Here is a 14,403-nt window from a genome sequence, read left to right on the forward strand (position 1 = left end):
GATCCAAAACCGGCGGCGGCGACGTTGGTAGGCAATGCACCTACGTCTTGGAAGGGAAGGATGCAGTAAAAATGCTGACCTCCGCGCAATCCTTCGCCTCTGCTCCTCCATGTAGAGCAGTTGTTGCACATGCAATAAGGCCAGAATCGTTTGCACAAACGTAAAAATGAGTAGAACTTTAACATCATCTATGATAATCCTGATCAGTAGCCAAACAAACTGTAAACATAAGGCGCTCGCATGACGTTAGGCATTTTCTGGCGCATAATGTGACGTTTAAGAACCTAAAACGCCGTTTCTCCCAGGTGACACGGCAACACATAACCGGCGTTATCAGAAATCTCCACTTTGGCCGGAGGTTTTAGAAATAATCGTTTTCTGTGATAAAAACGGGGTTTTGGTGTAAATGAGAGGCCAAACCGCAGGAAAATATCTGCGTCTTCCTATCGTGTAAACGGGGCCTGGCCGCTTCACACTCGGTTGAATCTGGTTTAGGAATATGGAAAATATGTGGTTTGAGCAGCTTGGCTTCGCTTGTAAAACAACAATAAATCCAGAGTTTGACTCCCATCCGAGTGAGGGATGGAGTTTTAACACTATATGTGCCTTTTACCACATGCTGGGGTATTAAGAAGATGTGCACAAGTGTTTGTGTTGGAGCAGGCCGGTTCAACAGGAACCCTTTCACACTGGGAGGGACACTGCCTCCAACAGATGTCACTGAGAAGCACATGTGGTGAAGCTCTTAACCTGCAGGTAGTGACGTAGCTATTGAGTGATTAGTATATAAAAGGTATTATCAAGGGCAGAGACAATAGAAAGTACAACTTTAAAGATTGAATACATTTGGGAGTAGTTGTACAGCAGGATTTCTGTGAATTCAGATATTAATATATGCACTTTTGAGTAAGGTTTGAGTACAAACCTCCAGAAACAATCAGTGGGGTCACATGGCTCTGAAAGGATCGGATTATTGGCTAAATTACAATCAGACTGAGTTATTAAGTGCATGTAGACACCTTAAAGGTGGGGTAGGGGATCTTTTTCTGGAGCATTTTTTTACATATTGCTTGAAATACTCTTCACACCCCCATTGCAACCAATTAATTAAAAGTTTTGACACAAATATGAAAAGTTTTAGTGGCCTCTAGAACGAACAATCCAGGAAAAACAGTATTCAATCATACTGAACGGACCGTTAACGATGATTGGATTCTGATGCCGTCTATCAAACTGCAACCTGCTCCTCCCTCCCCCTCCTTCCCCCTGTGCGCGTACCCTGCTCCGTGAACGAATTACGCATCCAGAAGCTTGGCAGGAAGCTAAACTAGAGCCAGCTTGGCTAGCACCTAGCATTATTAAACGGTTCATTATGATGTTGAAAGGTATTTTCTTACCTGTGAATCCGCCATGAGAAAAAGTTAGCAAAAGTTAGCCAAACCAATCGATGTTTGCTGTCAGAACAGCGTGAACAAGCCATGCGCGTACATGTACTCTAGAGGCGTGGCTTCGGGGGGAAAGTCTGAAGAAAGGGGTTGGGACTTTTGACCTGTGTATTTTCAAAATGCAGCTTCGCTTGGCAGCTCCCAAGCTATGGAATGACCTTCCTTTGGACATAAGACAGGCCTCTTCTCTTGCTGTTTTTAAATCCCTTCTGAAGACCCATTTTTCTTTGGCCTTTGGCACAATCTGAGATGTTTGACTTTGTTTTATTGTGTTTAGATTTTAATTACTTTAGTACTGCTTTTATACTTGACCTTTCTATGATATGATTGTATTGTATTTTATGATTGTGTATAGCACTTTGGTCCTGTGGGTGTATAAAGTGCTTTATAAATAAAGTTGGTATGGTATGGTATGGTGCCCTTGCTCAACTCATTCTTATTGTAATTTAGCCAATAATCTGATCCTTTCAGAGCCATGTGACCCCACTGAGTAAAAAAAAAATTCTGCTTTCATATGAAACCAGGACATTGTAGATGGGAAACTAAAGGCCCTTGTTTGCCCTTGGAAAGGGTTTGATGATAGTTTAAAGCAGTATCACCTTGCTGGCTCGGTCCAAAAGGACATGCCAGAGAGGAAGTGATCGAGGGACCAGAGACAGAGGATCACCTCCACTGCCTGATGAAAATGTCATTAGCCAGAGGCCGATGCAGAAAGAGAGGTAGAAGCAAGACAGTGGGCCCACTTCAGCGTGCCTGGCAGCACAGCATTGCTTCAAAGTTACTGAATCCTGTTGGAACTTTCTGTATTTCTCTTGAAATATGACCAAAAACATAATCACATTTCTGGAAGTGTTCCTGGGCCCATGCAGTTAATTCCATTACAGATTCATTTTCTCTTTTAAAGCAGTGCTGCCTGGGGGCCAAAATGCCCCCGGGCATCCAACACCGATGTTTGGCCGGGTGTCCCCGTGCGCACAGATGCATCTTTTTGATCATTTTATGTACGACGGAATATTTAAAGCCTTACCAATTCTGAAATTGTGAATTAAATATTGATTTGTGTAATATGCAAATTGCTGCGTTCTACTCTTACCCTGAAAGTATTACCCTAAGTTGTTTTTTTGGAAGAAATACAATAAGGGCAACACACCTGAAGACGATATGAGGTCATTCACAACAAGGCTCGGAACCCAAACTTCTTCCCCGGTGTGTCAGAGCTAATCAAGTGACCTTTTGGTGAAGTAAACTCCATTAGAGTAACTGTCATAATTTCTACCTTGTATTTTTAAGAATCAGTAAGAACTAGAGCTTCTTAAAGGTGATAGAGAAAGGTTGAATGGGGCACTAATCCTTGTTCTGTGATGTGATATGTAGCCCAAAAAAAGTTGGTTGAGTCTGTAATGGCTCAGAACCTCCCTAAAAGGCTCTCTGAAACAGCTGTTACTATGCTGGGTTTAGAATGCGTCGTTTGCCCTTATTGGCGTCGTTTCAGAGCTTATCTGGCAACCTCATTATGAAATGCAGGTAGGTGTTGGCGCTATTCGGTTGCCGTTGCTTGATTGGCTGCCCTTGCTCTCACTGAAAAGAAAGCTCATTCCCTTTAGATGAACAAGCCAAAAGATACGTCACTTAATGCTCAAACACGGATTGGCCCATTTTCTGGCAGCAATTCAAAAAAAGGGGGAGTACTTGAAACAGAGGTTCTGACACTTGCTGGCACTTTGTGTGTCCTCCCCACAGCGGGGAGACTCAGAACTAACACCAAAAACGGGAAAAAGACGATTTTGATTCTCTATCCCCTTTAAGTAAAATTAAACATTTTATTAACGTAATACATGAATTATGGGGGAAGAGTAAGTTTTACTTAGGTTTCCTCATTCAATTTAAATGTTTAATAGTTGTATGTACATAAACCTAGAAATACTACATAAACTTTACTCTGAAAGTGTATCGTTAAAATCTACTAAGTTACTTCATAACAGCAAATACTAGATATATAAAATTTACTTAAAATTTTGAGTAAAATGATGTTCCTGCCTATGAAAAACAAGTAGACTTTACTTCATTTGTTTCACTAAATGTAACTTAAAACTTAGATGTAATTAAGTAAATGTTACTTAATATCTTCAAAACTGTTGTGTTTTACGGTGAGTAAAATTTACTTGATATTGCAACATTAAATATTACTTAAATCATTTGATTGCAAATACTTACAAAGGGTTTTTTAAGTAAATCTTATGAGTTGTTCTGTTTTTTTAAATCTGATAAACATATTCTGCTGGCACAGAACACTGTCGGAGGAAAATAAACCGTCCACTCGTTAACTTGTATATGCTCCCTTTGGGTCAGATATTGCAGAACTTTAACATCAATTATCACAGTTATGCAGACGATACACAACTTTATGTGTCCCTGTCACCATGGCGACTGCAGCCCAGCAGACGTACTGTGTCAGTGTCTGGAGGAAGTAAACACCTGGATGAGAGAGAATTTTCTACAATTAAATGAAGACCAAACTGAGATCATTCTGTTTGGGAGCAAAGAGAAGAGGGTCAGCGTTGGTAAATATCTTGAGACTCGGGCCCTTACAATCACTGAGCGAGTTGGTAACCTCGGAGTGTTGATAGACTCAGATCTGACTTTCAGCAGCCACATCAAAGCTGTCACCAAGGCAGCTTTTTACCACCTCAGAAACATCAACAGAATTAAAGGTTTCCTCTCCCAAACAGACCAGGAGAAACTCATCCATGCATTCATCTCCAGCAGACTCCATCACTGTAACGCTCTTTTAACTGGACTTCCCAAAAAGAGCATTAAACATCTGCAGCTCATCCAGAACGCTGCTGCTGGAGTTTTAACCCGGACTAAGAGATCTGAACACATCACAGCAGCTTTAAAATCTTTACTCTGGCTTCCAGTCAGTCACAGAATAGATTTTAAAAGCCTGCTGATGGTTTACATCTGTGATCTGTTCAGAGAATATAAACCCAGCAGAGCTCTGAGATCCAAGGACTCAGGTCAGCTGGTCCTGTCCAGAGTCCAGACTAAACATGGAGAAGCAGCATTTAGCTGTTATGCTGCAAACAAGTGGAACAAACTGCCAGTGGAGATTAAACTTTCACCAAATGGAGACATTTTTAAATCCAGGTTAAAAACATTTCTGTTCTCATGTGTCTATGCATGAAATCTGCACGATATCTTTGAACTTATCTGGACTGTTGCTTGTTTTTAAATTCATTTAAATGATTTTATTTGTTTCTCTTTATATTCTTTTATGTATTTTAATGCTTCTTCCACTCCCTGCTGCAATGCTTTTATTTTATGTGAAGCACTTTGAACTGTTTTGTACATGAAATGTGCTACAGATAAACTTGACTTTTGACTTTAATCTGCAGCTAATCCTCAGTCAACTGAATTCTAAAAGCAGACTTTGGTCAGTAACTGGTTTAAAACATGTTTAATTTAATCTTGCATCCCAGTGTAATCACATCTGTAATGTTAATTTTAATGTTTGACTATAGCAAAACTTTTTCTTACCATCAAATCACTGAAAAAGCTTTTTGCATGTTTCGCTGGGATGTCAGAGCTCATAGGTTGACCACAGATTCAGGACGGGAATCTGATCTTTCAAGGATTTATCGAGGCTCAAGGATAATAATTACTATTAAAATGATTTTATTTGTTTCTCTTTATATTCTTTTATGTATTTTTAATGCTTCTTTCACTCCCTGCTGCAATGCTTTTATTTTATTTGAAGCACCTTGAAGTGTCTTGTACATGAAATGTGCTACATAAATACATTTGATTTGATTTGACTCGTGCGCACGTTTCATGACATTTTAAGAGAGAGAAGCACCGAGCAGAGGAATAATAATAATAAAATGAACCAAAAACAGAAGGAGGGACACGAGGAGAGCGCATTCCTGGTGGATCAGACGGTGTCAGAGAAGCACGTGCGAGCTCGCGAGCAGCAGGAGAGAGTAGAGTAAAGGGGGAGAGAGAGGGCGCGGGTCTCTAAGGCGCGTAAACGTGCTCCACTCAGGCTCAGAGATGATCCAGAAGCCGGCGGAGTGACAGGCGGAACGGCCCCGAAAACGAGCGGAGCTGAGGTCATGACTGACGGAGCGGATTTGTGAATGAAGCCTCGGAGTGGAGACATCGCTCCAGCTGCGCCAGAAGGACACGCGGGGAGCAGAGAAAGCGGGCTTTCCAGCGGAGGTGGGGGGCAGTTGATAAGCCCGGGGATGCTCATCGGTGATGGGAGACCCTTCACAGGTGCCAGGCGGGAATAACCAGACACAGAACTAAACAGATTCCAGCGGAATGTTCCTGCGATGCCTTCTTTGAACATCTGGGCGCTTAAAGGACGATTTTCCGCGGTACCGCTGCGCGCCTCCGTGCGCACGGCTCTAGGGTGCGCCTAGTCTGACCTCCATGCGTTATGCTGAATGGACCGACCTTCCGATGCGACTCGTGGACCCGCGGCACCTTCCGCAACTGATGTCCCTGGAGGACCATGAGCCCACCATGGCGGAGGGGACCCTGGAGCCCCGGAACTCCACGCCGGGAGGGGAGGAGGGGGCCCCGGGTCAGCAGCACCACTCCTTCCCCTGGGTGCTGACCCTGCTGGCCGGCGTCCTGATCACGACCATCGTGGTGGATGTTATCGGGAACCTGCTGGTCATCGTGTCCGTGTTCAGGAACAGAAAACTCAGGAAAGCAGGTACGTGCACGGCTTCTTGTTTGGCGGCCTGATTAGCAGAGATATGATTTTGATTAAAGTGAACAGAGTGAGCTGAAAGGTGCTTGTGTGTTTTAACTTTTTATTACAGATTCTTCCTGTGTGACACTTCAAATCAAATCAAAATCAAATCAAATGTATTTGTAGCACATTTGATCTACAAAACAATTCAAAGTGCTTCACATAAAATAAAAGCATTGCAGCAGGGAGTGGAAGAAGCATTAAAAATACATAAAAGAATATAAAGAGAAACAAATAAATTAATTAAAATGAATTTAAAAACCAGCAACAGTCTAGATAAGTTAAAAGATATTTCATGCATAGACACATGAGAACAGAAATGTTTTTAACCTGGATTTAAAAATGTCTCCATTTGGTGAAAGTTTAATCTCCACTGGCAGTTTGTTCCACTTGTTTGCAGCATAACAGCTAAATGCTGCTTCTCCATGTTTAGTCTGGACTCTGGACTGGACCAGCTGACCTGAGTCCTTGGATCTAAGAGCTCTGCTGGCTTTATATTCTCTGAACATATCACAGATTACGGATTCTTTTTACCCGACGTGATTCCTGTGTGACACTTGTATTATTCTAATGACCACAGCTTTAAATAACAGAATTATTTATAGTTATTACAGTAGATACGTTTTCATTCCGTGCAGGAATAATTATTCTGAAACTTTTTATCGTGAAATAGAAAAATATGCGTAATAAAACTGGAATAACTTTCATGGCACAGTTCTGTCTGTACTGTTTCCTGTCTAAACTAACCTTCTGCACCTGCTCACTGATGAGAATCATTCTGCAAAGGAGATGCTGTCCTCCTCCTGTTGGGTTTGATGCTCTGCAACTTGTAGAAAAATGTCCGCATCGGGTCTCACAACGGTTAGTATTAGAGTTCTGGAGCAGCTCTGAATCTCTTTTTGATTTTTAATCTCGTCTCTCAGTCGAGTCACAGTTGGTGAATCGCTGTAATTGATGATAAATTTGCTAGAAACTCACATTCTGATGTGAAATACACATCGTCAGGACCACTGCTGTGCATAAATAACACAAACATTTGAGGAAATCACCATCTGAGGCAGAAAACATCCCATTAGAAGCATTTAATGAGGATAAAAACCTTCTTCTTCTTCTCATAGGACAATGTTTTCTTTCCTTTTGTACTGTGGAAGTGATGAGACTTAATGCACAGCTTCGGTAATAACAGTCCAGACAGGAAAAAACAATCCAGAAGAAAAAAAAAGATGAGAGGAGCTCGTTTGTGAAAGGTCAGAAGCTAAGACTGCGGAAGAGAAAGGCTGTGTCTTCTCCTCAAAGGCTGAATGAAGTGGCACTTAGTGAAGTGCTTAACCCGATCGCTGCTAATGCAGATCAACAGGAGGTTGCACTCTGAAGACCGAGTGCTGCGACTCCCATTCAACAACTCACGTTTACGTCTCTGCCATGAAACAGGTTTGCCCTGAAAGTCTGAATAAAACGGCACTTAATTAATCCCCGAGAGGAGATTTTATCCTCACAGCTGCTTAAATAAAAGCATAGAGGGGTCCTCATTCAGCTCATTACCAACATGACAACTTAGACCCCACAGCATGCACCTTATATGCTCTGAAAAGGGCCTAAATGTTTGATAAAATATACTTTTTCTTATTGGTAGGTGGTGGAAGGGCTTAAAAGTGTGAGTTGCGCAGCTGTTCTGTGTTCACACCTTTTTTTAGGAAACTCTGACCTTCAACAGGACTAAAACAGAGAAGCTGGCAGATCCGAAGACTCCACCTGATACTTCTCAAAGGTCACGTCTCCTCCCTGATCCTGCCTCGTTTTTACACTCCAGGCAGAACGATATCTGACAGGAAATTTCCCTGCTTTCAGAGGCTGACGGGAAGATTATCTTCTTATTCTGATCATCCGTTTAGGGAAGATTGAAAGAGAAAGACACGACACGCTGAATAAAGTCGGAGCAAAAGAAGACAAAACGGTGCTCGATAAATCTGGATGATTTATAATAACTAGGGCTGGGCGAGTTAACTCGTTATTATCGCGTTAACTCGTCAATTATTTAATGCCGATAAATAATTTATTGCGCATTAGTGCAGTTTTTTATTTTTTGGGGGGGCTTTTGTGCCTTTAATGGATAGAAAAGTTCAGAGAGACAGGACGCAGGGGGCAGAGAGAGTGGGAACAACATGCAGCACAGGGCCGCGCAAGTCTGTTGCTCACAGGCTTTTATTTTGTAAAAGTCTGCTGCTCACAGGCTTTTATTTTGTAAAAGTCTGTTGCTCACAGGCTTTTATTTTGTAAAAGTCTGCTGCTCACAGGCTTTTATTTTGTAAAAGTCTGTTGCTCACAGGCTTTTATTCTGTAAAAGTCTGTTGCTGTCTGCTGTGGAACAGGAAAAGAAAGTAATCGGCGGATCCACCAAACATGGAGAAGGGTACGGAACTTTTACTCGGCCATTTTCATGTTAAAGTTCTTCCAGACGGCGGAGTCGACAGAACCAAAGTCATCTGTAAACTCTGCCAAGTTGAATTGTCTTCTCAGCGTAGTAGTTCCAGTCTAAAATATCACTTAAAGGCAAAACACACAACTGATAGCAGCAAGTCATTCAAGGAAACAGACAGTGGAGCGAGGCTTCTACATAAAAACTACAGAAAGATGCTGATGTTAAAAGTGTGTTTGCACAACAAATGTTATGGCACTTTCATTCAAATGGCAGCACATTTAAAATAAAACTAAATGCTAAAAGCTATACACTACTTTTGGATTCATTTTTGGATTCTGCGTACAAATGTGATTAATCGCGATTAATTAGATTAAACATTTTAATCGCAGCCCTAATAATAACGTAAACAGTCGCACATGTTAGATGTAAGGTGGCTGAGAAGTGAATGTTTGCCGTCTGCTGGCTTTCAGTCAGAATTTTCACCCGTTTCATGTGAAAGTAGAAGCAGCTTCATCTGACCGAGACGCACCTTTCGTGCTTTTAATCTAAAGGAAACTTCTTATCACGCCAGTGAACCATGTTTGAACTTGTAAACTGCCTCTGTAAAGCAAAAACTTGATTAAAAAAAAGAAACAATAAGAAAACAGAATGAAGTGAACAGAAGGTTTCAGCTCCTTTTCTGTCACCTCAGTGTCTGAATCTGCAGATTCCGGTCGTCTCATCACCGTCACGCTGCAGAGCTCCAGCCTTGTAAGCGTGATGGATTAGCATGTCCGGCGTGCCTTTAGCCGCCCTAAATATATCACCCATTCACTCTCCGTCTCTTTCCATCAACGCATATTCCTGGAATCCCTGATCTGGAATGTGATCCCGGGGCTGGAGAGCTGGATGAATTCACCTCTCTCCTTTATTCATCTCAGCACTTTCTCATAGATCTCCCCTTCCTTCCCGTCTTCTCTTATCTTTCGCCCCCCTTTCTCATCAGTTACTCCATCTCCTCGGCTCTTTTCCATTCATCTCCTGCCTTTCCAATCCATCTCCCCTCTCCTGTCCTGTCCTTTTCATTTGATTCATCCCGTTAAGACTCTTCTTCTCACCGTTCCTCAACTCCCCTCGGTGTCCCATTTTCCTCCCTTCAATGACTCTCTACTCCTTTATATCGCTCTCCTTTTCCTCCCTTCATCTCTTGAGTTCAGATCTGGTGAATTATTACCCCGTTTGTCATTGGCTGTGTTCGAAACTGCATACTCCATACTGCATACTGCATACTACATACTACATACTACATACTACATACTACATACTGCATACTTCCATACTGCATACTACATACTGCATACTACATACTACATACTACATACTGCATACTACATACTACATACTGCATACTACATACTACATACTACATACTGCATACTACATACTACATACTACATAATACATACTGCATACTTCCATACTGCATACTACATACTGCATACTACATACTACATACTACATACTACATACTGCATACTACATACTACATACTACATACTACATACTGCATACTTCCATACTGCATACTACATACTGCATACTACATACTACATACTGCATACTACATACTACATACTACATACTACATACTGCATACTTCCATACTGCATACTACATACTACATACTACATACTACATACTGCATACTACATACTGCATACTACATACTACATACTACATACTACATACTGCATACTTCCATACTGCATACTACATACTGCATACTACATACTACATACTACATACTACATACTGCATACTGCATACTACATACTACATACTACATAATACATACTACATACTGCATACTTCCATACTGCATACTACATACTGCATACTACATACTACATACTGCATACTGCATACTACATACTACATACTACATACTGCATACTTCCATACTGCATACTACATACTGCATACTACATACTGCATACTACATACTGCATACTACATACTACATACTACATACTGCATACTGCATACTACATACTACATACTACATAATACATACTACATACTGCATACTTCCATACTACATACTACATACTACATACTGCATACTTCCATACTGCATACTACATACTGCATACTACATACTACATACTGCATACTTCCATACTGCATACTACATACTGCATACTGCATACTTCCATACTGCATACTACATACTGCATACTACATACTACATACTTCCATACTGCATACTACATACTGCATACTACATACTTCCATACTGCATACTACATACTGCATACTACATACTGCATACTACATACTACATACTACATACTGCATACTTCCATACTACATACTGCATACTACATACTACATACTGCATACTTCCATACTGCATACTACATACTGCATACTACATACTACATACTGCATACTTCCATACTGCATACTACCATACTGCATACTTCCATACTGCATACTACATACTGCATACTACATACTACATACTACATACTGCATACTACATACTACATACTTCCATACTGCATACTACATACTACATACTGCATACTTCCATACTGCATACTACATACTACATACTGCATACTTCCATACTACATACTGCATACTACATACTTCCATACTGCATACTACATACTGCATACTACATACTACATACTGCATACTTCCATACTGCATACTACATACTGCATACTACATACTACATACTGCATACTTCCATACTACATACTGCATACTACATACTTCCATACTATATACTGCATACTGCATACTACATACTACATACTGCATACTACATACTACATACTTCCATACTACATACTGCATACTACATACTGCATACTTCCATACTACATACTGCATACTACATACTGCATACTACATACTTCCATACTACATACTACCTACTGCATACTTCCATACTACATACTTCATACTACCATACTACATACTACATACTTCCATACTACATACTGCATACTGCATACTACATACTGCATACTACATACTACATACTTCCATACTGCATACTACATACTACCTACTGCATACTTCCATACTACATACTTCATACTACATACTTCCATACTACATACTTCCATACTACATACTTCCATACTTCCATACTTCCATACTACATACTACATTCTGCATACTACCATACTACATACTACATACTACATACTTCCATACTACATACTGCATACTACCATACTACATACTTCCATACTACATACTGCATACTACATACTACATACTGCATACTACATACTTCCATACTACATACTGCATACTACCATACTACATACTACATACTTCCATACTACATACTGCATACTCCATACTGCATACTACATACTACATACTTCCATACTACATACTACATACTGCATACTACATACTACATACTGCATACTACATACTGCATACTTCCATACTACATACTGCATACTGCATACTACATACTTCCATACTACATACTACATACTTCCATACTACATACTACATACTGCATACTACATACTGCATACTACATACTTCCATACTACATACTGCATACTCCATACTCCATACTGCATACTGCATACTACATACTTCCATACTACATACTGCATACTGCATACTACATACTTCCATACAACATACTTCCATACTACATACTACATACTGCATACTACATACTACATAATGCATACTACATACTACATACTTCCATACTGCATACTTCCATACTACATACTTCCATACTACATACTGCATACTTCCATACTGCATACTGCATACTACATACTTCCATACTACATACTGCATACTACATACTGCATACTACATACTACATACTACATACTGCATACTACATACTACATACTACACACTACATACTGCATACTTCCATACTACATACTGCATACTACATACTTCCATACTGCATACTACATACTGCATACTGCATACTACATACTACATACTACATACTACATACTACATACTGCATACTGCATACTACATACTACATACTGCATACTACATACTGCATACTACATACTGCATACTACATACTGCATACTTCCATACTACATACTACATACTACATACTGCATACTCATCGATCAGACAGTATGCAGAGCGTTTACCCACAATGCACTTCGCTCCTGCCCGAGCAGAAATCAGCCGGCCTGAAGCTGATTTCCCTTAAGCTCTAAACTCTGTAAACTTTAGCAACATTTGAAACATTTTCAGGAGAGAAAGTAGTCGTTTAGATCCCCAACGTGTTGAAAACCTGACAAAATACCGGCTATTTACAATGTTGTTCCCACGAATTCGGCGCTACTAAAGCTAGCCGCAGTGAGCAACGCACTTCCTGTTATTTTCACAAAATAAAATACCCGTTTCCTTTTATCATAGGGAAAGCCATTACCATACAATTGGTGCTTTTGTTTTGAAAACAGGAAGTGAACCTACCCTCGTTGTAGCTAGCTTGAAACTGCCGTTTTGACAGGAAATGACGATCGGCGACATCACGTTACGTTGCATCTTGGGTAGTTTGAGTATGAGTAGTAACCTCATGATGCATATCCAACATTTCAGAGAATCTAGTATGCATCCGGGAACTTCTGCTTACTCAAACTCGCATACTAACTCAGAAAGTTAGTAGGAGTAGTAGGTGTAGAAGGAGAAGTATACGGTTTCGAACACAGCCTTTTTCTTCTCTTGTATTTCCATCCATGCTCCGTCTGCAGCTTCCCAATCGAAGGTGCGTGATCAGATCATCTGTAAAGTCCAGTAGAGTGTCAGCAGATCCTTCACTCATAGCTGCACAACAACACCTGAGAATATAAATCTGCTGTGATGAGACTCTTCGCCCTAATTGTTTGCATTCCAACAGGCAAATGTGTCAACCCTGAGTTTGAGCTCAGCCTACCGTGAAATCAGGAACTGGAGGAGGAACCGCTTTGTGTTTAGCGTTGCTGGAACTTGGCTCGCTGCCCAAACCCCCCAAATTAAACTCATTTGCTGTCTCTGAAACTACAATCTGTGTCCTGCTGGAAATCAATTAGAATCAGGCCAGCAGATCAGCGGTGCTCAACCTTTTCAGAGGCAGAGGACAGCCCCCCCTGGACAGAGCGATCCACAGAAGACCGAGCTGGTTATGAACTCAAAATATCACCCAGGTTCATCCTTGAGCACGGATTTTAATTTTTAATTAATTTCATTTTTTCTCCACTTGGGGTGTACTTTCTCCTCTAATTTTACACTGTAGATAGTGATACTCATCATATTTGATCCAGTTGTGCATTTTTGACAATTTCAAACACACATCATACACAATGCAATTTTTCATTGTGTAGAAAAAAAAACTCCTTCATTTCTGAAAAGGGACATTTTTGTCCCCTTTTAAAACGACCTAAAAACACCATATATTAATATTTTTTCCAATTTTTTTTCATAAATCTTTTATTCCACTTCAGTTCTGATCATAATAAGTTTTCAATTATTTTAAAAAAATTAACCCTTTAGATGCCTATTTGAACTTTTTAGCCCAAATTTTAAGCCTTTAGGTGCCAGTATTTTCAAAATATGGAATGCAAAGTGGAATTATTTAGTAGGAATAATTATGGTCTGGGATATGTCAATGATTAGCAACAACATTGATTTTAAATTTTTTCTTTATGCCTGATTTAAAAAAAAAAAAACTCTTTAATTTCTGAAAAGGGCATTTTTTGTCCCCTTCTAAAATTATCCCCAAAATACCACAT

The 14,403-nt window shown here is 40.2% G+C and overlaps 1 protein-coding gene across 1 annotated transcript in view; it reads left to right on the forward strand.

Moving 5' to 3' along the window:
• Positions 1 to 5,886: 5,886 nt before the first annotated feature.
• Positions 5,887 to 14,403, forward strand: part of mtnr1al (melatonin receptor type 1A like) — a 56,589-nt gene continuing 48,072 nt past the window's right edge. The window contains 2 exon segments of the mRNA XM_075482016.1: positions 5,887 to 5,902; positions 5,905 to 6,168. Of these exon segments, the coding sequence (XP_075338131.1) occupies positions 5,887 to 5,902; positions 5,905 to 6,168 (280 nt within the window).

This window comes from Odontesthes bonariensis, chromosome 13, assembly GCF_027942865.1.
Source record: "Odontesthes bonariensis isolate fOdoBon6 chromosome 13, fOdoBon6.hap1, whole genome shotgun sequence".
In the NCBI taxonomy this organism is placed as follows: domain Eukaryota; kingdom Metazoa; phylum Chordata; class Actinopteri; order Atheriniformes; family Atherinopsidae; genus Odontesthes; species Odontesthes bonariensis.